General features: G+C 43.2%; 1 protein-coding gene across 3 annotated transcripts in view; it reads left to right on the forward strand.

The window, feature by feature from the left end:
• The window catches only part of LOC124553802 (sorting nexin-13-like), a 419,627-nt gene that overhangs the window by 15,928 nt on the left and 376,851 nt on the right, over positions 1-26,848 (forward strand). For all 3 annotated transcript variants that reach the window (XM_047127777.1, XM_047127778.1, XM_047127779.1), the window contains exon 2: positions 18,050-18,162. In XM_047127777.1, the coding sequence (XP_046983733.1) occupies positions 18,050-18,162 (113 nt within the window). The remainder of the gene's footprint in view (positions 1-18,049; positions 18,163-26,848) is intronic.

Genomic DNA, 26,848 nt, shown 5'->3' on the forward strand with positions numbered 1-26,848 from the left:
CTACATTATCAGAATGGGGAATGTGCTAGTTCAGAGTTATGATACTATCGCTACAGGAAGCGGTTTCCAATGGGTAAAGGTCCGTTGACAAATGCAGCTGTGGTGAGAATGATTTTAAAGCGCTTAGACGATAGACCCCGTAGTGGCTGACCGAGCACAAGGGGTAATGCTGCTGAAACAGTTGAGGAAGAAATGGAGACTGTAGTGGGTTCGTCTATGCATGGGGAAGTCAGCGCTCGTGCAGTCGCACGTCGCACCGGCATTCCGTACACTACTGTTTGGTTGGCACTTATGCGTACACTCCTATGCTATCCGTACAAAATCCATCAGCATTGTGAACTGCTGCCTGGTGATTTAGTGAAGCGGAGGGCATTTGTGGTGTGGGCATTTCAAAAGATGACGGAAGATGATGATTGGTTGAGTAATGTGTTGTGGACCGACGAAGCTCATTTCACGCTCCGAGGGTCTGTCAACGCCCACAACTGCTACCGAAAATCCTAGAACTGTCGTGGAAAATCCATTGCACGATGAGAAAGTCACGGTATGAGTTGGATTTACCACATCTACCGTTATTGGGCCTTCTTTCTTTGAGGAAATGCGTGATTCTGGTTTTGTAACTGGTACCGTGACAGGTGAGAGGTATGCCGATATGTTATAGGATCGCATCATCCCCAGTCTGGCTGATAAACACCTGCTGGAACGTACGATGTTTATGCAGGATGGCGCTCCACCCCATATTGCTAGACGCGTGAAAGATCTCTTGCGCGCGTAGTTTGTGGTGATCGTGTGCTCAGCCGCCACTTTTGTCATGCTTGACCTCCCAGGTCCCCAGATCTCAGTCCATACGATTATTGGCTTTGGCGTTACCTGAAGTCGCAAGTGTATCATGATCGACCGACATCTCTAGGGATGCTGAAAGACAACATCCTACGCCAATGCCTCACTGTAACTCTGGACATGCTTTACAGTGCTGTTCACAACATTATTCCTCAACTACAGCTATTGTTGAGGAATGGCGGTGGACATATTGAGCATTTCCTGTAAAGAACATCATCTTTGCTTTGTCTTACTTTGTTATGCTAATTATTGCTATTCTGATCAGATGAAGCGCCATCTGTCGGACATTTTTTGAACGTTTGTATTTTTTTGGTTCTAATAAAATCCCTTGTCATTCGAAGCATTTGCGTCAATTAGTACCTCTCTATCTACATTATTCTGTGATTTATTCAGTTTTCAAATTTATACTGACTTTTTGATCACCCGATAGTTGTTCCATGGCGAGCAAAGAAAAGTAAGAGAATATGAATGGGACTGGACTTTGTTAAGAGACAGGATAACGAGAGGATGTGTAGGAAGTGTGTGCAATGAAACAGTCATCGTTAGCCGCCATATTGTACAATTTTTTGAGATTCACAAGCAGTGTTTAAAGTTAATGTGGAGTTCAGAAAAGGCCAGAATACAGTCTCTTGCATTTTAAATGTAATTACGCGTATCTAATTATTATCAAAGGATACTGCAAGGAACTGTTATGCACTACAAGTTTGTATAGGACTTCGAACATTCGGTGGTCGATGTTTGCTGTAGAACCAGCTTCAATAACACATTCAAAAGCATAGAGAAAGTGTTCTCTGCTAAAAGCAACTCATTTCACTTGCAGACAATCATTGAATGATCAAATGCAAATGGCAGTGTTCCATTTCCAGAAGATCCTATAGAAGTTTTCTTTATCTTATATTTCAAGTATTTTACAGGCAACTATTGGAGTCTGCAGCTGCTTCTACACCATGAGAGTAATTTGTCTACGCGTACAAAATTACGTACGTTGTGGGAGTAGTCGTCGACGCCAATAGAGATAGTGTCCTTCACAGACATACAGTGACAGTACACATGCGCGTTCAATAACAACGAGTTTAATATTACCAGCTTGAAAAACTTTAATCTCTTCTTTTGAGCAGTAAATACAGGGTGCGTCAAAAAAATGTATACACACTTTGAAGCTTTATAGAAATTTAATTACCCGTTCTACAGTGCTAAATTTCTGGAAATGGAAAGCTTAAAGTCCAATTGGAAAAATAAATGTACTTTGCAAATGTGATTAATGTTCAAACTGGTGGCCTTCAGCATCAATACATTTCTGAGTACGAGCCACCACTGATTCTGTACATTGTACCAAAGTGTCCAATGAGATTTCTGCTCACACCGACTGAATCTCATTCCAAAGTGTGTTCAGGTTACGTGGTTTACTTTTGTACACCTCATCTTTTACTGTGCCCCACAAGAAGAAATCCAGCGGCGTGAAGTCTGGAGAGCGTGCAGGAAACTCGATTGGTCCCCTGCATCCTATCCACTGGCCTGGCACATTGTGATCCAGGTATGCTCGTACGTCCCTACGATAGTGCAGCGGGGCGCAATCTTGTTGGAAATAAAACTCATCATTACCGTATAATGCATGATTGGCAGGGAATATGAAGTCAGCAAGCGCTGTTAGCTATGTTTCTCCAGTAAGAGTACCTTCAAAGCGGAAAGGCCCAATGAGTCCCCTTGCAGACAAACCACACCACACATTTACACCAGGCAAATTCACAGCCTTTTCAACTGTAATGTGAGGACTATCTTCAGCCCAGTACACACAGTTGTGCCTATTGACAGTCCCATTGAGTTTGAATTGGGCTTCATCCGACCAAATTATGCTACCCATACATCCCGGTTCACTTCTCACCATCTCCTGAACCCATTCACATAATTCTAACCTTCGATCTGGACCGTCGTCGCTTAGCTGTTGCACCAGCCTTGGAAAGTACACACGAAACTTGCCTTTCTTCAGAATGCGTAGCACACTACTAGCACTTACATTACTCTTCACGTGCCGCTTGCCTTGAAGATTTTTGAGGCAAACGCTGAAACAGTTCAGAGACCGCAATTGTGGAATGGTCACTTGTAGCTGTACGAGGTCGCCCTGATTGACCTTTATGCACATCTCACACTGTTCCACGAATTTCAAATTTGTCTCGTAGACGTGTAATTGTTAACCTTGAAGGTGGTTCTGTACCATACTCACTTCTCCACTGTCTTCGAACCGCAGCTACATTCTCAAACTTCCAGTACCACTTAATTATCTGCTTCCGCGCTTCAAAGCTCAAACGCACGTCCGCCGTGTTGCAGTTACTTCCTTGTCACTGCTGCCACCTGTTGAAGAAACATAACCTTACTTTCTCACTGATACTAAACCTTGTGGAACGGAAAATAAATTGTCTATGTCAGTTCAAAGCGTGTATACATTTTTTTGACGCACCCTGTATAGTAAAGAAACAGGGCATATTGATTGAAGCTATCCTTGAAGTAACAGATTTGTAACAGTTTGTTGTGTCACTGTGGTGCCAACTGCTGCTGAAATTGCTGCCACACGTGCAGTACGGTGCAGTACGCCGAACAGAGTGGTCTTCCCTCTCGGTAGTGTCGTGTGGTCGTGCGGAGCCCGTTCTTCTCGCAACCGTACCTTGCCGTGACAGACGCTTCTGGCAGTTGTGTACAGTGGCTTAATTTCTGCCAAATCTTTGCGCTATCACAGGCGGAACATTGAGCTTCTCGCAGCCGTATTTCGTAAGCTTGTTCAAACTTGGTGAGCTGTCGATAGTGGAATAATTTTTGTCTTAAAAGCATTCTTGACTACTGTCAACACTCGACATCCAATTTCAGAGGTAACCAACACTCACGACTGTTACAGCGCGTATTTAAAGTGAACCTGATTTGTGTCCTGATAGTGGTGTTACCAGTGCCATTGCTGTGAAATAGGAATGGATGACATCTTTCAGATTCAGAAACGTGCCTCTCGCACAACTTCCTCCTTGGCACTGGGATACGTTTTCGTCAGTGTATCAACAGTTACGGTTATTACTTTTGAAGCAGTAAAGAGTTTACGTACTTCTTTCCCTATTTTAATGTGACTGTCCCTTCTACTTTTTCACCACAGCTGCCATTGGAGACAACTGACTGAAAGTATGCTGGTAGTCATTGGCTGCAGTTCAGAACAATGAGAGAAATGGCTAAGAGTAGAGTAGGGAGAAGTGAACTTCGCCAACTTCTCCACTTGCTGGAACCACAGTCGGTGTTTGCAGGTTGACAGAATTGAAGACTGTCAGAGCACAAGTATCTGAAGAATTATTTCTGTGACAGACTGACTGGGACACCTGTTTAACAAGTTACAAATGGGGTATTACTTGGCAGTACTGACCCTACGACTAATCTTAGAAAATAGATTAAGGAAATAAATGATGACTAACTGAAACCCTCAGCTGCCGGCAGGTGTTGTTGATATACATCAATGTGGACAGTTGAAAATGTGTGCCTCGACTGGGACTCGAACCCGGAATATCCTGCTTACATGGCAGACACTCTATCCATCTGAGCCACCGAGGACACAGACGAATAGCGCGACTGCAGGGACTTATCCCTTGCACGCTTCCCGCAAGACACACATTCCCAACTGTCCACAAGTCTCTACATATGTAATGTACCTTATAGACATTTGCCCATCCACTGATTACTCGCACACACTTTGGCGATTCCTGTAAGAGTTTGGGCAACCTGTGTGCATTCGCACAGACGAAGGTCAATGGCTGGGTAGCCTTTAACTATATATATGAAGACAGTAACTGTTCTCGAAAGAACAGATGCTGTTGATGACCGTGCAGCTTTTCCCTGGAATAAATGATGTCTAACTGAAACCCTCGCCGCTGGCAGGTGTTGTTGATATACGTCGATGTGGACAGTTGAAAATGTGTGCCCCGACCGGGACTCGAACCCGGGATCTCCTGCTTACATGGTAGACGCTCTATCTATCTGAGGAAAGGCAAACCTACGTTTCTAGCATTTGTGGACTTAGAAAAAGCTTTGACTGGAATACTCTCTTTCAAATTCTGAAGGTGGCAGGTGTAAAATACAGGGACTGAAAGGCTATTTACAATTTGTACAGAAACCAGATGGCAGTTATAAGAGTCGAGGGACATGAAAGGGAAGCAGTGGTTGGGAAGGGAGTGAGACAGGGCTGTAGCCTCTCCCCGATGCTATTCAATCTGTATATTGAGCAAGCAGTAAAGGAAACAAAAGAAAAGTTCAGAGTAGGTATTAAAATTCATGGAGAAGAAATAAAAACAGTGAGGTTTGCCGATGACATTGTAATTCTGTCAGAGACAGCAAAGGACTTGGAAGAGCAGTTGAACGGAATGAACAGTGTCTTGAAAGGAGGGTATAAGACGAACATCAACAAAAGCAAAACGAGAATAATGGAATGTAGTCAAATTAAGTCGGGTGATGCTGAGGGAATTAGATTAAGAAATGAGACACTTAAAGTAGTAAATGAGTTTTCCTGTGTGGGGAGCAAGATAACTGATGATGGTTGAAGTAGAGAGGATGTAAAATGTAGACTGGCAATGGCAAGGAAAGCGTTTCTGAAGAAGAGAAATTTGTTAACATCGAGTATAGATTTAAGTGTCAGGAAGTTGTTTCTGAAAATATTTGTATGGAGTGTAGCCATGTATGGAAGTGAAACGTGGACGATAAATAGTGTAGTCAAGAAGAGAATAGAAGCTTTTGAAATGTGGTACTACAGAAGAATGCTGAAGATTAGGTGGGTAGATCACATAACTAATGAGGAGGTATTGAATAGAATTGGGGAGAAGAGAAGTTTGTGGCACAACTTGACTAGAAGAAGGTATCAGTTGGTAGGGCATGTTCTGAGGCATCGAGGGATCAACAATTTAGTATTGGAGGGCAGCGTGGAGGGTAAAAATCGTAGAGGGAGACCAAGAGATGAATACACTAAGCAGATTCAGAAGGCTGTAGGTTGCAGTAGGTACTGGGTGATGAAGAAGCTTGCACAGGATAGAGTAGCATGTAGAACTGCATCAAACCGGTCTCTGGACTGAAGAAGACGACGACGACGACGACGACAACTTGGCTGAAAACCAAACGTTTGCTTGAAACAATATGTGGCCACACATGCAGCAGTAGTATTTCTTGAAATAGAGAGCTGATGCTGAGTGAGTGTTTAAGGAAACCAAACAGCTAAGGTCATCAGTCCCCTCCCCACCCCCTCAGCACAGAAGCAGTGTACACAATCTGTTCGCATATAGAGAAAATTCTGTGTGCTGATGTGAGAGAGTGTACAAAATGCTCTCATAGCTTGAATATGAGGCTGAATGTGGGAACCAACCAGGTATTCACATAGTGGGATGTGGGAACCCGCCTCAAAGCCACATCCGGGCTGACACAGACACTGGCCCTTTGTCTTTAATCCGCCATACGGATTTGATTCGGGGCCGGCGTGCATCCCCATTCTGGAAGTGGCCACATTAACGTGTGCCTACCTGTGCGGGTCCCAAAACAGAAGTTGCTGTGTTGTCCTACATTCATCTCATATTTGTCGTTTCACGAATGAGGAATTTCAATGTAGTAATAGAACTACAAAGAAATGGAACAATATGCATACTAGAGAAGACCCACTTCTGAACTGACTGCACCATTTTCACTGCAGCCACTCAATATTAGTCGAATATCAAAAACATGATCTCATTGTCCATATCTTTGTCATGGTATTGTTTCTTATTCAACCTACACTACTACTACTTCTTCTTTTGAACTTCATTTCATAGGTAAATGCCTTTAGCATTGATGTTGACATTCAGCAGGATTTTTTTAACATATATTGTATCTGAACATTGGGAATACCTTGAAGAGAATGGTCTATTGACACATTGTCTACACAGGTTTAGAAAACATCATTCTTGTGAAACACACACAGCTCTTTACTCACACAAAATGGTGAGTGCTGTCAACAATGGATTTGAAATTGATTCCGTGTTTGTAGATTTCCAGAAGGCTTTTAACACTGTACGTCACAAGCGTCTTGAAGTCAAGTTGCGTGCTTATGGAATGTCGCCTGTTATGCGACTGGATTCGTGATTTCGTGTCTGCGAGGTAACAGTACATAGTAACTGACGGAAAGTTGTCAATTAAAACAGACTTTATTTCCAGTGTTCTCCAAGGCATTGTTATGGGTTCTCTGCTGTTCCTTATCTATATGTGTCAGTTTAGGAGACAATCAGAGCAGCTGTCTTAGGTTGTTATGCAGACAGTGCTGTCATTTATTGTCTAGTAAAGTCTTCAGAAAATCAAAACAAATTGCAAAGCGATTGAGAAAAGATGTATGTATGGTGCAAAAATTGGCAATTGACCCAAAATGATGAATGAAAAGTGTATAAATCAATCAAATCTAAAGGCCATAAATCCAACTAAATACCTAGGAATTACAATTACGAACAACTTAAATTGGAAAGAATCCACAGAAAATGTGGAAGGTAACACTTAGAAACACTTGGAAAGTGTAATAGATCTACTAAAGAGACTGCCCTACACTATGCTTGTCTGTCCTCTTTTTTTTTTTTGGAGTAGTGCTGTGCAGTCTGGGATCCTTAGGGTTAAGGGAGTTCATTGAGAGAGAAGGGCAGCACGTTTTGTATTATCAAGTAATTAGGGCGGAGTGTGTCAGACGTGATACAGGATTTGGGGTTTACATCATTAAAAGAAAGTGTTTCTTGTCGCAGGATCTTCTCACAAAATTTCAATCACCAACTTTCTCCTCCAAATGCGAAAATATTTTACTGACGCCGTCCTACGTAGTGCGAAATACTCACTGTAATAAAATGAGGGAAATCAGAGCTCGCACAGAAAGAAATGTGTGTTTATTTTTTCCATGCACTATTCGAGAGTGTAACAGTAGAGAATTATTGTTACGGTGGTTTGATGAACCCTCTGCTGGGCACTTAAATATGATTTGCAGAGTAGCCATGTACATATAGGTGTTGATGTTACTGTACTCCATCTCGTGTATGGTCTTCCTACATTCCTTTTTCCAGGGTGTTTATAATTGGGGCCTTCAGTCTTTCTACTCCGATGCAGTCTACATATTCCTCCCATTTTCTCGTATTGTCTTTATTTTTTTGTTTAGCTTACAAATTCGTAGATATTTCCTTACACTCTCATTTATTTTGCAGTCTTCTGCGGTACGCCCTTCCACTCTCATTTGAAACCTCATTTCTTGAGCCCGCATAATACTTACTCGGTGTCTTGTCATCTCCGACGGTTCCGCAAGTAAAATTTGGTGCTGATATGATCTCGTAAAACTTCAGCTTGGTTTCTTAACTGGCGTTATTCCACATTTTTCTTTTTAACAAACATTCAACATATGGAAGTAAGTTTATTTAATTTTTAGTCCACATTGTGGTTGTGTTAATATGTGGTGTTGCATCTTAAATACTTAAAATATTTCATTTGTTCTAAATTTTATTGTTCAAGACTATTTTTGCTCTTACGGTCTTATACCCGGAAATGCTATCACTTTCATTTTACCTTCGGACAATTTTAGACTGCTTTCTCGAGGCTGTCTGCTGCAACTTAGTCTCTCAAATGACTGTCATCTTCATTCTTCGCAGTTGGTATTAATTCATCTGGACACGGGTCTTGCATTAAGTCTAGCATAGCGATCTAAAAGTACTCCTTTCTTATTCACCATTTTCCATTTACCATTCCCTCGAGCTATGTATATATTGTAGAATGTCAGGGAAACACAGGATCCTTTTCGTGCTCCTTTGTTTGTGTTCACTGGCTTTGTAGTTAAGTTTTCCACAGCTATAACAATTTTGGTGTTTGCATGTAGACTTTAAAGCGCCTGAGTTGAGATGGATGTACTTGTTCAGCTACTATGTTTCCATAGTGTTCTCATGTTCATATTATCAAGTGCCTTTTCAAACGCAGTGTGTACACAAATGAATTTCACAGATAAATGACACTGATATGCAGTAGAACACACTCATCTCCCGTACTTTAAAATCATTTTTAATCAGTTTTTGCCATTTGAGCCGGGGGTACTTACCAGTCACCAGGAGTCGCAGTAAGGATCCTACCTTTTCACCTCAATTCCACGCAATGTAGAATACTCTGTCTGGTTCCCTACTAGTCCTGGGCAATGCGGCACTGGTTTTCGGAAAAAAAAAAAAAAAAAAAAAAATTATATATATATTAAAGCTTAAAATTCGTAAAATTTTGCCTGATTATCCAGGAATTGTGAAGTCAAAAAGTTTTGTAAAAGAACTATAATCATATACAAAATATATTAGATTAGATTAAGTTTTCGTTCCATAGACCCAAAAAATGAGATGATTTTCGTGGGTGAGAAACATCTCAGAAAGGATAACATAAAAACATAGAACATTTTAATATAATTCTTACTACCCTGATCATTTTTCAGGAGATTGTTAAAATAGATGAATACAATGCGGTAAACTGTGACATCTAAAATTTACAGAATTAACACGCTGTCAGAATGAAAAGTTGTTATGCACTGTTAATAAATGTATCATACAAAAAATACCTAATCTTGACTGTTGTGACCAAGTGCGGTGAGAACTAAAATCTGACAGTCATTTTTACTTAAGCTGGCTTAACTGTCGCTGTTAAGATATTCATCTAGAGAGTAGAAGGAGTTGGCTATCAAAACCCGTGCTTTATCTGAAACCAAGTTTTTAATGGTTGCTGGTAAATTATTAAAAATGTGTGTTCCTGAATATTGGACCCCATTTTGGACCAAGGTAAGTGATTTTAGGTCTTTATGTAAATTGTTCTTATTCATAGTATTGATATTATGTATTGAGCTATTGGTTGGAAAGAGAGATGTATTACTTACAACAAATTTCATTAAGGATAAATATACTGAGAAGCAGAGGTTAGAATACAAAGTTCCTTGAACAGTTTTCTACACGATGATCTTGAATTTACACCACAAATGATTCTTATCACACGCTTTTGCACCCTAAAATCTTTGTTTGGTTGGATGAGTTACCCCCTAATATGATTCCGTATGATATAATAGAATGAAAGTATGCAAGTTGTTGTTGGTGGTTTTTTTTTCCCTGCATCTGACAACATTCTCACTGCAAATACAGACTTGTTTAGGCACTTAAGCAATTCTGTGGTATGCCATTCCCAATGGAATTTGTTATCGAGTTGTAATCCCAGAAATTTAATAGTCAACCTCTGCTATCTGCATGTCTTTATATGTTATACACATGCTGGAAGGAAATCTCTTACAGGCTCTGGACTGCCTATAGTGGGCCTTCTCAAAATTTAGTGACAGTGAATTAGCTTTAAACAATTAGCTTTAAACCATTTATTAATGTCAGTGAAAATTTGATTAGCAACTATTTATAAATCTGTACTTGAATATAATAGAGGGAAACATTCCACGTGGGAAAAATATATCTAAAAAGAAAGATGATGAAACTTACCAAACAAAAGCGCTGGCAGGTCGATAGACAAACAAACAAACACAAACATACACACAAAATTCTAGCTTTCGCAACCAATGGTTGCCTCGTCAGGAAAGAGGGAAGGAGACGGAAAGACAAAAGGATATGGGTTTTAAGGGAGAGGGTAAGGAGTCATTCCAATCCCGGGAGCGGAAAGACTTACCTTAGGGGGAAAAAAGGACAGGTATACACTCGCACACACACACATATCCATCCACACATACACAGACACAAGCAGACATTTGTAAAGGCAAAGAGTTTGGGCAGAGATGTCAGTCGGGGCAGATGTACAGAGGCAAAGATGAAGTTGAAAGACAGGTGAGGTATGAGCGGCGGCAGATTGAAATTAGAAATTAGCGGAGATTGAGGCCTGGCGGATAGCGAGAAGAAAGGATATGCTGAAGGGCAAGTTCCCATCTCCGGAGTTCTGACAGGTTGGTGTTAGTGGGAAGTATCCAGATAACCCGGACGGTGTAACACTGTGCCAAGATGTGCTGGCCGTGCACCAAGGCATGTTTAGCCACAGGGTGATCCTCATTACCAACAAACACTGTCTGCCTGTGTCCATTCATGCGAATGGACAGTTTGTTGCTGGTCATTCCCACATAGAACGCTTCACAGTGTAGGCAGGTCAGTTGGTAAATCACGTGGGTGCTTTCACACGTGGCTCTGCCTTTGATCGTGTACACCTTCCGGGTTACAGGACTGGAATAGGTGGTGGTGGGAGGGTGCATGGGACAGGTTTTACACCGGGGGCGGTTACAGGGGTAGGAGCCAGAGGGTACTCCACCAAGAGTGTCTTTCCGCCGTCCACCTAACCTTCGTAACCTCTTAGTTCATCCCTATGAAATCCCCAAACCACCTTCCCAACCCTCTGGCTCCTACCCCTGTAACCGCCCCCGGTGTAAAACCTGTCCCATGCACCCTCCCACCACCACCTATTCCAGTCCTGTAACCCGGAAGGTGTACACGATCAAAGGCAGAGCCACGTGTGAAAGCACCCACGTGATTTACCAACTGACCTGCCTACACTGTGAAGCGTTCTATGTGGGAATGACCAGCAACAAACTGTCCATTCGCATGAATGGACACAGGCAGACAGTGTTTGTTGGTAATGAGGATCACCCTGTGGCTAAACATGCCTTGGTGCACGGCCAGCACATCTTGGCACAGTGTTACACCGTCCGGGTTATCTGGATACTTCCCACTAACACCAACCTGTCAGAACTCCGGAGATGGGAACTTGCCCTTCAGCATATCCTTTCTTCTCGCTATCCGCCAGGCCTCAATCTCCGCTAATTTCTAATTTCAATCTGCCGCCGCTCATACCTCACCTGTCTTTCAACTTCATCTTTGCCTCTGTACATCTGCCCCGACTGACATCTCTGCCCAAACTCTTTGCCTTTACAAATGTCTGCTTGTGTCTGTGTATGTGTGGATGGATATGTGTGTGTGTGCGAGTGTATACCTGTCCTTTTTTCCCCCTAAGGTAAGTCTTTCCGCTCCCGGGATTGGAATGACTCCTTACCCTCTCCCTTAAAACCCATATCCTTTTGTCTTTCCGTCTCCTTCCCTCTTTCCTGACGAGGCAACCATTGGTTGCGAAAGCTAGAATTTTGTGTGTATGTTTGTGTTTGTTTGTTTGTCTATCGACCTGCCAGCGCTTTTGTTTGGTAAGTTTCATCATCTTTCTTTTTAGATAAATCTGTACTTGACTTGATACTTATTGAAATGTTTGTATCATCTGCAAACAAAACAAACTTAGCATCTGGCAATGTAACAGGTGACAGGTCATTAATGTACGCAAGAAAAAGCAGTGGACCCAAGATGGAACCTTGAGGAACAACACATGTTATTAATTCTCAGTCAGATGAAGACTGACTGTTTACTGCACAGGTATTTAGCAACGACACCCTTCATTCCCTGTTAGATAGATAAGACTCAAACCATTTCACAGCATTGCCGGTGACACTATAATATTCTAATTTACTTAAGAGAATGCTGTGGTTCACACAGTCAAAGGCTTTTAATAGGTCACAGAAAATGCCAGTAGTGCCAAAGACTTATCCAGCATAAATTGGGCTGATTTGATTTAAGCAAGAAGGCAATCAACAGTGGGCCTAAACTCCTGTTGCCAGCACTGAAACTGAGCTGATTATGTGGCATTTCTCCCTTTCATCCTAGAAAAGCCAACTAGTGCCCTTACGATGTGATAGGAGTCTCTTTACTAGTTCTGTTAGCCAAAATTTCTTCAGGAATTAATGACCCCAAACATTTTGTGTCTTTAGGCTTCCAGTACTTATCATTGGAAGATTAAATGTGACGGGGTCTGATCCTCCGTACCACGTAGTCTGCACTTGGAAGCTTCTTTCTCTGTATCCATTATCCGCACGTATTTCCTGAAGTTCCAGTGACCACTCATTAGAACTATCACGAGTTTAATCTGCCACTGTTAGAACCCAGGATTACACACCTTCTCTTAAAACACGATTTTCACCCGACTAGCGTGCCATTTTTGATTTTGGGTTTGTCTGATATTCTACGCGTCACTTCTCGATCCAGCTACATAGTTTTGATTTTGCCTTCACTTTACCGATTGTTAATGCAGGTTCCGGTCTGATATTGGCTCTGTCCTGGTGAGTCTATCAGCTCAATCTTGACCACCAATTCCTGAGTGACCAGCGACCCACAGCAGGTTTACCCTGCTGCTTTTACTTAGCCTCACAAAGCTTTCATGGTACTCTGCAGTGATTCTGAATCTTGTTGCAGAGCCTGATGAGAGATTTCAGAACTGCTTGGTTGTTTGAATAAATGTAAATGCTACGATCGGTGTAACGTGTACATATATTGTCCTCTGCAGACATCCTAATAGAAGATAGCTCTGCCTGGAATACCATAGGCAGCTTCCCTACAGAGATCGTGCTTTGTGCCGTATACCCCGGGACGCCAACACGTCGTCTATTTTTGATCCACCAGTATACGAGACTGTCATCGGAATTGTATTGTTACCTTTCTTCCACTCTCCCTATTTCTTATCATTACGTGGAAAGGTTTATTCAAGCAGCTGAAAGTGACTCTATAATCAGCCAGCATTTTGCCGACTTCCTATGTTTACCATGATTATCGTGCAGAGGTACATGCGTGCAGTGCCAGTTACCTTTACGTGAGGTTCTCCCTACATTTTGTCAGGTCTGTTATGCTGTTTTGTTTCCTAGTTTCTTGTATCTTCTTATCTGGTGTTGTCGCCATTGTACCGTGATAACGGTACGGTGTGGGTGTCGGAACATTTTGGTAACTGTGATAGTGCCCCACCATGTGCAGGGTTTCTGGGGCACTGCTGCTCTCTTTGTTTCCACCCAGCCACTTCCTGTTGCTTCCTCTTCCTGCTGCCCTGACGTCCCTTTTCCCTCTTTGTTTGCACATTACCCTTTCTCCTTGACTGGACTGGACTGGACTGGACTGGACTGGACTGTGCTGTTTGTATTGTTCCTCCATTGATTTCTATGTAGCTGTTTGGTCCCTTTCCCCAAACCAACCAATCGACTGACCTCTCTCTGCATGACTTAAACATGATTAATAAATACTATATTTTTGTCGTTGAATTCTTTTTGGACATATACAAAGGCGTGCTGAAAAGTAATGCCTCCACATTTTTTACGCGAAACTCGTAAGTGTTTTTAAACAAAACACACTGTTAACATTTCACATTTTTATTCCTCATACCTACGTATTTATTTCTCAACAGTCACCATGGCAATGGACACATTTCTCAATATTGGAAGCAAATGAAAACTGGATGGGGCCAAGTCGGACTATACGAATGACAGTCGACGACAGTGAACTCGAGGCGTCAGATTTTTGCTGATGCCGCTGCTCTTGCATGTGGTATGACATTGTTCTGGTGAAGGAGAGGGTGCTCCGTGTGTGGGCAAACTCGTCAAATTTGTGCTTTCCTGGGAGCCTCGCAGTATCTCGGAGAGTTTACGAGTTCCAAATGCACCACAACTTGAACATCCTAGAATGTGGCGAGTGTGACTTTGTCTGCTGATTCCGCAGTCATAAACTTATTTGGCACCAGCGATCTTTTATGGCCACTGATGCTCTCTTGGTTTTCGGGTCAAAATGGCGAACCCAGCATTCATCATTTGTCACAATGTTGTTAAAGGATCCATCAACCTCACCCTCTAAACACAAAAAATTGTTGACTGATGTCCAGTATCCTGTTTCATATCAAGTGTGAGGATTCAGGGCACCCACTGTGTACACAGATTTCTGTAATGCAGTTCTGCAGTGATAGCCCGTGCACACTCTCGTGATATGCTACATTTGCCTGAGAACGGTGTCTGTGCTATGAGATGATTTTCTCTGAGTTCATCAGCGTGATTGTGACGAGTCTCGTTGGTTGTTGTACGCAGTTGCCCACTCTGAGTTGTCACACACATTGAGGTGAGGACCACCGTTTACTTCAAACTCCTCGTGCACTAACACAGTTATAATACACGCTACGATTCTGAGCACTGTAGTGGCGGAAGGTAACAACTGGGAAAGTTGACCCAGTAATAACAATTACATGTAATACATCAACTGATAATGAGAAAAAAACACAAATATTTGAAGGCATTATTTCTCAGCACACTGTTGTATATGAAACTGTATTTCTATGATTGCAGTTTTGGCATTAAGCAAGTTTCAAGGATAAGATTGTGTCATATAGGTTATGGAGACATAACAGTGTAATTTTATTATTATCTATTAATTATACAGGCTGAGTCAGAAAGGACTTTGCAACTTTGGAATGATACAGAAATTTGTGGAGATAACTTACAGGATCAGTACATGTGTCATTTCGTAGCATGCAACGTCAAGTACGACTCTCACAGTGGATCAGTACCCCATTCTACCACCAGGAGCGCCAGCATAGAGCCCAGTTAAGAGGGCTGCTTTCATTGGTGAGGAACATGCTTGCTGTGTGTTTTGGTTTCATGAAACGAACTCTGCAACAAGTGTTTGCTGTGAATTTCTTACCGAATATGCTAAAGAACCTCTGACCGAGCCTAAAATTTACTCTCGGCCCAAGAACTTCATTGAGACAGGTTGTTCACTGTGACATGATAAATCAGCAGATCACCTGCATGTTGATGACAAAAGTCAATGTGGCATGTGTCTGGTGAGACTGGCATGCCACAAGAGACTGTATGGTGAGTACTGTGAAGACGTTTTCACTTGTGAACCATACAAATTCACAATGGCACAGCATATTAGTGATGCAGCTTAAGGTTGCTCATGGGGAATTCTGCACATACATGTTGATGAGTCGACATTTCATATCAGTGACGCGGTGAACACCCAGAATTGCAGAATATGGGGCAGTGAAAATCGATATGCAACCCTGGAAAAAGTTTGTGACAGCCCCAAAGTTAAAGTGTTTTGTGCCCTTAGCAAATTGAAAGTGTGCGGACCTTTGTTCTTCATGGGGAAAACTGTCACTGGTGTTGTATATCCATATACGCTTGAAAAGTTTATAATTCCACAGACGTTCATGGTTTCCTAGATAATTACTTTCCATTCAGTAAATTGGCCATGAAGGGCCAGTTGCATTGCTCCCCAAACTTGACACCACTGGACTTCTTTGTCAGGGTTTTCGTAAGATGGTATGCATGTTCCTCCATTACCAAAAAATTTAGCCAGCCTGAAAATTTGAATCTATGCTGCCATTGCACAAGCTACTAGTGATTTGCTGCAACGAGTTTGTGAAGAAACGGATCATCAGTGGGATGTTTGCCACATCGCAAATAGTAGTCACTTCAAACCAAAATGAAGCTTGACACTTTTATGTGAAACTTGAAATTGTTTGCAACAGAATGACACATCTACCGATTGTGTACATTGCCTCAATACATTTCTACACAATTCTAAAGTTGGAAAGTCCTTTTTGGCTCACCTTGTATTACGTTGTTATCTGTGCGTAACATAAGCCTATATGTCAAAACCTTACACTCGAAGATGCCATTATGCTGAAATTACAGTTGTAAAAATTAAATTCTAGCAATTGAAAGTTAGATGATAATATTAAAAAATGTATAGCAGGTGTGGTCCTATATTACAAGAAAGTAATGCATGTGTAACTAACTATTTCTGGTAACTAAACCTGCGCCAGATACTGGTCTTCAACTAAAACTGGTCATACATTAAAAAATAAAATAAACAGCAGCTTATGGTGTTACATAACGGCAGTTCTAAAGATTCTGGACTGGTGTATTCATGTATTGACTCCATTGTAACTTATTATCCATTTGGACCCTAAGGAATTTTACCAGCAGTGTTTCATTTAATGTGTGACCATCAGTGTGTACCTGTGGGTCTGATTGATCAGTTTTGCTTGCTCAAAATGTGTACACTGGTCAGCCAAAACATTTTGACCACTGTCCACCGTGGCATTGGATGCCGGCTGGTGGCATTTTGGGCACGTGACATGGTAACAAAACCGTGTAAGTGGAGCAGACACGGAAGGGGGATCAACCTAGTTAAATCATGGGCTGCAAATGGGGGAATCCGTTGAGATAAGTGGCTTGGACACAAAGGGCAGGTTGTTGTTGTTGTTGTTGTTGTTGTTGTTATTATTATTATTATTATTATCATTATTATGCAGAGTTTGTGAACAAGTATCTCAAAAATGGTAAAGCTGATGGAATATTCACATGCTACTGTCGTGAGCATCCATGGAAAGAGGTAGAAGAGCAATGAAACTACCATTAGGCACTAAATGGCTGGACGTCCTCAACTCTTCAGAGAATATGGGGTCCAGATGCTTGTCTGCTCTGCCAAAAGAGCCAAATCTTGGTGCATGCCCAAGTGTTTTGGAGCACACTGTTCGTCATACATTGTTGAACACAGAGCTCCACAGCAGACCGACCATATGTGTTCACACGTTGACCCAAAGACACCGTCAGTTAAGGTCGGAGTCGTCACGGGAGTGTCGGAGTTCGACCGTCGACCAAAGGAAATGTGTCGGCTTGTCACGTGAATCACATTTTTACTACTCTTAAGTCGACGACTGTCTCCAAAGATGCTGTCATCGAGATAGCGGGGGCTCAAAACTTGCAGCACACCAGACACAAGCTGGTTGGAGGAGTACTATGCTATGGGAGACATTCTCCTGCTCTCGTATAGGACCTGTGGTAGCAATCAAAGGAACGCTGATAGCTCCGAATGACCTGCATCCCTTCACGCTCGGTGTCTTCCCGAACGGCAGTGTCACCTTTCAGTATAATTGTGCATGTCTCGGAGCCAGAATTGTACTACAGTGGTTTGAGGAGGAACACAAATTCGTGTCTCAGTGGCCAAATTCACCTCATATAAATCCTGTGGAACCCACCTGCGTCACTATTAGGCTCCATCACTGCATACGCAAATAGACAGCCCGTTATTTACTTGAACTACGTGACCTGTACGTAGACATACCGCTACAAACCTACCGAAAAACTGTTGGATCCCTGATAAGTAGGCTTAGTAACGTATTTAGTTCCAAAGACAGACAGACTAGTTATTAAGCAGGTGGCCATCATGTTTTGGTTGGTCAGTGTATATATGGAAGTGAGATTGGACACACAAACATTTTGTGAAATGTGCAGCAGTGGCGTCTGTCACGACGGCGTGTCGCCCGTTACCAGTCCATTTTTGTGTCGCAGGTTTCAGCAGCGGTCCTGGGTTGGGGCGGGCTGGTGCTGGCGCTGTGCCTGACGACGTTCGGCGTCTGGTGGTGCGCCACACTCGCCGTCTGCCTCGCCGTCTTCATTGTCGGGTGAGTGCGGCGAGCCTGCGCTCACCACTGAGCAAATCGCTTCCTCGTCTGCATCTACAGCTACACTGTGTGATCAAAAGTATCCGGATACCTCCAAAAACGTACATTTTTCATAAGAGGTGCATTGTGCTGCCACCTATTGCCAGGTACTCCGTATCAGCGACCTCAGTGGTCGTTAGACATCGTGAGAGAGCAAAATGGGATGCTCCGTGGAACTCACGGACTTCAGTGGAGAAACATTGTGTCGAGTGACGAATCACAGTACACAATATGGCGATCCGATGGCAGAGTGTGGGTATGGCGAATGCCCCGTGAACATTATCTGTCGGCGTATGTAGTCATCATCATCATCATCATCATCATCATCATCTTGGACAGTTTCCAGCCCCTGGCTGGGTCTGTCAGGAACACAAGCCTCTCCATCGTGTTCTGTCTTTCCACCATTCCCCCTCTTCCACCTTCGTCCAGTTCTCTCCTCTTCTCGTCACACATTCCTTCACTCCCTTCACCCATCTATCTCTTGGTCTTCCCCTGGGCCTCCTCCCCTCCAGTTGCAGATCAAACATCCTCTTTGGAATTCTTCCCTCATCCATTCTCTTCATGTGACCATACCACTGCAGTCTTGATTTTTTTATCCTGTCCTGTACTGGTTCCTCCTTTAGTCTTTGTCTCATCTTGTTACACTCAACCTGCTCCTCGGGAACTTCATTTCACTAGCCTGTATTCTACTTTTGTCGCTTTTGTGCATTACCCATGTCTCACTTCCGTATGCCAATATGGGGACAAAGTAGGTTCGGTATATAATTCCCTTGGATTTCTGTGGCACCTCCTTGCTCCAAATAAGCCCCCTAATGCATTTGTAGAACTGCCCTGCTTTTCTGCACCTTTCATTTATTTCCATTGCGTTTCCCCCCTTACTTTCAATCATGCTTCCCAGGTACTTGAAGTTCTCTACCACTTGTAGTTTTTCCCCTCCACAAGTTATATCCACATTTGGCCTATTCTTCTTCCTTGTTGTGACAATTATTTCACTTTTCTTTGCAGAGAAGTGCATTCCATATTGTGCTGCCGTTGCCTCCCATACATCTAACTGCTCTTGCACCTCCTTCTCGCAATTTCCCCATAACATCAGGTCATCGGCAAAAAGCACTGCTTTCATTTTATGATCTCCAATTGCATCTGATACTTGCTGTAGGATTTCATCCATAACAATAATAAACAATAAAGGCGAAAGTGCACTTCCCTGTCACAGCCCATTTTCCAGCTTGAACCATGCAGTACGTTCCCTCCCCACTTTTACACAACTCTCACTTCCCTCATACATTTTTCTGACTTTTCGTGTTATCTCTTCATCTATCCCTTTTGCGTTCAGCACATCCCAGAGCTTGTCCCTACAGATACTGTCATACGCCTTCTCAATATCTAAAAAGGCCATGATTAAGTCCTTCCCGTACTCATAGTGCCTTTCCTGCAGTTGCCTTACCGCAAATATGAGGTCCGTTGTTGATCTTCCCGGTCTGAAACCATACTGCTCCTCTTGCAGTCTACTTTCAATACTGCTTCTTATTCTCTTCTCCAGGATCTTTTCATAGATTTTTCCACAGTGGCATAGCAGGGTGATTCCTCTGTAGTTCTCACATCTCCTTTTATCCCCTTTCTTGAAGATCGGGACTATAATTCCTTTCTTCCAATCCTTAGGAATTCTGTTCTCCTTCCACACCACCCTCAGCACTCTGTATAGCCACTGAGTTCCTACTCCTGCTGCTTGTATCATATCCACTGTTACTTCGTCCCAACCTGGTGCCTTGCCCCCTTTCATCCTCTTTATGGCTTCTTCCACTTCATTCTAAGTTAGATCATCTATTTCCCCACTATTATAATCGTCTGCTGCCTTAGGCTCTCCATCGCTGTTAGTTACTCGCTTGACGGCATTCAACAGATCTTCAAAGTAATCCTTCCAAATCTTTTTGAGCTCATGCATTTCCTCCACAACTCTTCCATTATTATCCATGATCCTCAGGCACTCGCTTCGGTCGTTCCTCTTATTTCTTACCATGGTGTAAAGTACTTTTTTGTTCCCTTCACTGTCCTCTTCTAACATTCTTGTCCATTTTTCCATCCACTTCTTCTTCTCCGCCCTTACTATGGTCTGTGCCGCTTTCTTGCTTCCCTTATATTTTACCCTAGCTTCCTCTGTTTGGGTCTGGAACCATTCTCTGAAGGCTTTGTTCTTTCGAAGTACTGCCTCTTTACATATGTTGTTCCACCATGGGGTTTCCTTACTTCTCCTCTTTGTGCTAGTTCTTCCGCACACAGTCTCAGCTGCCTTAACTAGAGCCCTCTTAAAATCTCCCCATTCTTCTTCCACTGTTCTCTGATCTTCCTTTGGCAGCTTCTTCCTGATCAGTGTCTGGTACTGGGTCCTCCGTTCATCCTCTTTCAGCATCCATGTCTTCAACCTTTTCTCCTGTATGTCTGTTGCCCTCCTATCTTTTTCTCTCTCAGGGTGGCTACCAACAGCCGATGGTCACTGTCTAAGGCCTCAGATGGAATGACCTTAACATCTGTGAGGCTGCTCATCATCTGCCTATCCACTAGTACATAGTCTACTACTGAAGTTTGGGACCAGTCTCCACTGTACCAAGTTATTTTGTGGCTACTTCTCTTCTTATACCAGGAATTTGTGATCGCCAGCCCATTCCTCTTGCAGAATTCCAGCAACAATTTTCCTTCTCTATTTCGGTTCTCCCAGCCCTCTGGTCCCATTATCTCCTCGAATCCTTTCCTGTCTGTGCCAACATGTGCATTGAGGTCCCCTATCATAATCTGATTACCTCCATTTAGCTGCTTTTGCATGTCATCTTCAAATTCCTCCTTCTCCTTTTTTGTACACCCCATCTGTGGGGCATATGCTTGGATGATTTCAATGCTTTTTCCTTTCACTCGTACTCTGGCTTTTATCATTCGATCATTGATACCTTCCACCTCCTCCTGCAGACCCTCTCTGACCACTATTGCCACTCCATTTCTTCCCCTCTCATTCCCTATCCAGTACAGTTTACATCCTTTACTTAGTGGTTTTTCACCAACTCCTCTCCACCTAGTCTCAGCAAGTCCCAAGATGTCCAATTTCCTCCTTTCCATCATTTCTACAATTTCTTATAACTTCCCAGTTAGAGTCCTTACGTTTAAGGTGCCCAGTCGTAAACCATCTCGTAATCCTTTTCCATTGCTTGGTCGGTTTCCTTTAAATCCGTTCCGTGATCCGAGGCATGTTCTCTTTTTGAAAGCAGTTGATTTATCCACTACTGGCTTGCTAGGCCTATCGCAGCTTCACCAGAGCCCCGTTAGCCGTCACGTTTCAGGCCTTCCCAGCTACCGTAGCAGTCCTGGGGCACACGAAGTCCCCGCTGTACATCGCCCCTATAGGCAGTCCCCTACTTTGTGCCGTTGCCCATCTCCCACGACTTGGACGAGGGGTTGGACTTATGGACTTATGTAGTGCCAACAGTAAAATTAGGAGGCAGTGCTGTTATGGTGTGGCCATGTTTTTCATGGAGGGGGCTTGCACCCCTTGTTGTTTTGCATGGCACTATCACAGCACAGGCCTACACTGATGTTTTAAGCACCTTCCTGCTTCCCACTGTCGAAGGGCAAATCAGGGATGGCGATTGCTTCTTTCCACACAATTGAGCATCTATTCGTAATGCACAGCCTGTGGTGGAGTGGTTACACAACCGTAAGGTCCCTATAATGGACTGGCCTGCACAGTCCTGACCTGAATCCTACGGAACACCTTTGGGATGTTTAGGAACGCTGACTTTGTGCCAGGCCTCACCAACCGACATCGATACCTTTCCTCAGTGCTGCACTCCGTGAAGAATGGGCTCTTTGAACGTATGCCTGCGAGAGTGAAAGCTTTCATCTAGGCTAAGGGTGGGCCAACACCATTTTGAATTCCAGCATTACCTACGGATGGTGCCAAAAACTTTTAAGTTGTTTTCTGCCAGGGTTCGGATATCACATGGTGTGTATCTATAATCTGCAAACCATTGTGTGGATAATGGCGGTTCCAGTTATTAGGGTTTCTTCCTGTTCCATTTACGTATGGAGTGTGGCTAGTATGATTGAATGCCTCTGTGCGTGCAGTAATTATTCCAAACTTATCCTCACGATCCCGATGTGAGCAATATGTACGGGGTTGATATATTCCTAGAATTGTCATTTAAAGCCAGTTCTTGAAACTTTGTTAGTAGACTTCTCGGGATAGTCTATGTCTATCTCCAAAAGTCTTAGTGCAGTTCCTTCAGTATTTCTGCGATGCTCTCCCATGGATCAAACAAACCAGTGATCATCTGTGCTGCCCTTCTCTGTGTACGTTCAATATCCCCTGTTAGTTCTATTTGGTATGGGTCCCACACATTGAGCAATATTCTACAACTGCTCGCACAAGTCATTTGTAAGCATTCTCGTTTGAAGATTGATTGTGCTTCCCCAGTATTCTACCAGTAAACCGAAATGTACCACCTGATTTACCCACAACTGATCCTACATGATGATTCCATTTTGTATCCTTACAAAGTCTTGCACCCAGGTATTTGCATGCGTTGGCCACTTCAAACAGTAACTCGTTGATATTATAGTCTTGTGAACATTTAAATCAAGCTGCCAATGTCTGCACCATGTTGAAATCTTTTCGAGATCTGACTGAACATTTGTGTACTTTCAGATAGCACTTCATTAAAGATAAGCACATCATCTCCAAAATGTCTGAGGCTGCTATTAATATTGTCTGCAAGGTCATTAATAAATTGTGTATTAATACACAACATGAACAACAGGGATACCAACATACTTCCCTAGGCACACCGGAAGTTACCTCTATGTCTGATGTTGACTCTCCAGCCAACCTACCAAAAAGTCCTCAATCCAGTCACAAATTTCACTTGATACACCATACGATCGTACTTTTGACAATAAGTGTAGATGTGGTACTGAATCAAATGCTTTCCAGAAATCAAGAGATAATACTTCTATCTAGTTGCCTTGATCCAAAACTTTCAGTATGTCATGTGAGAAAGTATGGGTTGGGATTCACACGATTGGTGTTTTCGGAATCCATGCTGGTTCAAGATACCTTACTGTATTTGAGCTCAGAATGTTGTAAGATTCTACATCAAATCACTGTCAGGTATATTGGACGGTAGTTTTGTGAATCGCAACTGCTACACGTCTCGTACACTGTTGGCGAAGTCGTTAGGACCACCTTCTGTGGATCCTGTACCCTATCTTGCTACATTCGATAGGCTACAAATGTCGTCGATTAATATTTGTATACCACAGTCTTTCACAGCCATTACTTACCTACTTCGTCATTTTTCTTATACAAACATTAGGTTACGGGCTAAGCAGGCCCGTTCAGGAGGTTGCTAAGCGAGCGTGAGTGCTCGAGCTTTCTTGCCACCTGGATAGTGCGTGCTTGCACTAAAGTGCAGTAATCGGATGTCACTATGTGCAAACTGTGCCCTGCCTTCAGAGGAGTCACTGTGTGTTAAGTTGACTGTAGCCTTAGATGCAAGCTTTTGTACACTCAGTTTAAAGTGGAGAGTAGCTCTTTATAACTTGATGAAAAGCAATGTTATGGCCTGGTAAACAACCTTGGAGTGAAGGTCAGACACAGCAGCATCAGTTTTCAAGACGCAGTGAATGCAGGCTAGCTACAATTGTAACTTGAGGGCATAGTGTGACAGGCAGTTGCGCGATAAATTTCAAAATAAAATGAGTCTTGTAGTCGTGTATAAAACTTTTGCTTGTCATAAATTTCCGCAACTTAACAAGTTTGCAGCTATGACTGTATCAGGGTTTGGGCCTACATGCTTGTATGGACAACTCTTTTCTAGAGAGAAATCTATCCACAGAGGCTGACTCACAGACTGCAACTTAAAAGCTTACCTTCAAAGTAACACTGTTTGGAAAGAGGTACCAGCTATTGATGCTTCAGTGAAAAGCTAAAAAGTAGAATTCAAAGACATTCAGTATTTTTATATTTAATATGTGAATAATATATCTAAAAACAAAGATGATGTGACTTACCGAACGAAAGTGCTGGCAGGTCGATAGACACACAAACATACACACGAAATTCAAGCTTTCGCAACAAACGGTTGCTTCGTCAGGAAAGAGGGAAGGAGAGGGAAAGACGAAAGGATGTGGGTTTTAAGGGAGAGGGTAAGGAGTCATTTCCAATCCCGGGAGTGGAAAGACTTACTTTAGGGGGGAAAAAGGACGGGTATACATTCGAGCACATCTTCCGGGTTACAGGACTGGAGTAGGTGGTGGTGGGAGGGTGCACGGGACAGGTTTTACATCGGGGGCAGTTACAAGGGTAGGAGCCAGAGGGTAGGGAAGGTGGTTTGGAGATTTCATAGGGATGAACAGAGAGGTTACGAAGGTTAGGTGGACGGCGGAAAGACACTCTTGGTGGATTGGGGAGGGTTTCCTGAAGGATGGATCTCATTTCAGGACAGGATTTGAGGAAGTCGTATCCCTGCTGGAAAGCCACATTTAGAGTGTGATCCAGTCCCGAAAAGTATCCTGTCACAAGTGGGGCACTTTTGGGGTTCTTCTGTGGGAGGTTCTGGGTTTGAGGAGATGAGGAAGTCGCTCTGGTTATTTGCTTCTGTACCAGGTCGGGAGGGTAGTTGCGGGATGCGAAAGCTGTTTTCAGGTTGTTGGTGTAATGGGTCAGGGATTCCGGACTGGAGCAGATTCGTTTGCCACGAAGACCTAGGCTGTAGGGAAGGGACCGTTTGATGTGGAATGGGTGGCAGCTGTCATGATGGAGGTACTGTTGCTGTTGGTGGGTTTGATGTGGACGGATGTGTGAAGCTGGCGATTGGACAGGTGGAGGTCAAACCAACAAGCAACTACCCTCCCGACCTGGTACAGAAGCAAATAACCAGAGCGACTTCCTCATCTCCTCAAACCCAGAACCTCCCACAGAAGAACCCCAGAAGTGCCCCACTTGTGACAGGATACTTTCAGGGACTGGATCAGACTCTAAATGTGGCTCTCCAGCGGGGATACGACTTCCTCAAATCCTGTCCTGAAATGAGATCCATCCTTCATGAAATCCTCCCCACTCCACCAAGAGTGTCTTTCCGCCGTCCACCTAACCTTCGTAACCTGTTAGTTCATCCCTATGAAATCCCCAAACCACCTTCCCTACCCTCTGGCTCCTACCCTTGTAACCGTCCCCCGGTGTAAAACCTGTCCCGTGCACCCTCCCACCACCACCTACTCCAGTCCTGTAACCCGGAAGATGTACACGATCAAAGGCAGAGCCACGTGTGAAAGCACCCACGTGATTTACCAACTGACTTGCCTACACTGTGATGCATTCTATGTGGGAATGACCAGCAACAAACTGTCCATTCGCATGAATGGACACAGGCAGACAGTGTTTGTTGGTAATGAGGATCACCCTGTGGCTAAACATGCCTTGGTGCACGGCCAGCACATCTTGGCACAGTGTTACACCGCCTGGGTTATCTGGATACTTCCCACTAACACCAACCTGTCAGAACTACGGAGATGGGAACTTGCCCTTCAGTATATCCTCTCTTCTCGTTATCTGCCAGGCCTGAATCTCCGCTAATTTCAATTTGCCGCTGCTCATACCTCACCTGTCTTTCAACAACATCTTTGCCTCTACTTCCGCCTCGACTGACATCTTTGCCCAAACTCTTTGCCTTTACAAATGTCTGCATGTGTCTGTGTGTGTGTGTGTGTGTGTGTGTGTGTGTGTGTGTGTATTGAGTGTATACCCGTCCTTTTTTCCCCAAGGTAAGTCTTTCCGCTCCCAGGATTGGAATGACTCCTTACCCTCTCAGTTAAAACCCACATCCTTTCGTCTTTCCCTCTCCTTCCCTCTTTCCTGACAAAGCAACCATTTGTTGCGAAAGCTTGAATTTCGTGTTTGTTTGCGTTTGTTTGCGTTTGTTTGTGTGTCTATCGATCTGCCAGCACTTTTGTTCGGTAAGTCACATCATCTTTGTTTTTAGATATATTTTTCCCACATGGAATGTTTTCCTCTATTATATTAATATGTGAATAAAATAGTCACGAAAACTTAATTTCAATTTAAACTGCATCTGAAAATGACATTTATTGAAAGGCTACATCAGTCGTAAGAAATATTGTATTTCGTTCTGAGCTTGCCCATATTCTTTGCCTCGTCTGTCGAAATTTAAGTTTCATTCCTTTGTCACTTCTCACCAGTGAAACTGTCTTAGGAAATCAGTTTGCCACAAAAGGCATTAATCACCCACAGTGAACTGATATATCTCTGCAGGACTAACATTAGTGGTCGTAGGATAGATTTGTTGACAATAGTTCCTCATGCCTAGCTGCCTCGTTCCAAACTTGTCCTGCCCTCCCCTTCTCACGCCGTTATTCACCATGAGCCGGACAGTTGCTCACTGCAGAGGTATGAGCAGGAGCCGGCTTGCACGGGCAGACCGATGAACCGGCCCTGCTTTAAGGCGTATTTCTGTGCTTGATGTTTAGCTCCTAATGGTGGGTAGATCTTCAGAGGCTCAACTAGTAATTAATTTTCTAAATTAAACAACTTCTAAAGAAGGAGACACAGCTGCATAATAGGTGTAAAACAAACCATTGGGCTACA

Source organism: Schistocerca americana, chromosome 11 (assembly GCF_021461395.2).
Source record: "Schistocerca americana isolate TAMUIC-IGC-003095 chromosome 11, iqSchAmer2.1, whole genome shotgun sequence".
Classification (NCBI taxonomy): Eukaryota; Metazoa; Arthropoda; class Insecta; order Orthoptera; family Acrididae; genus Schistocerca; species Schistocerca americana.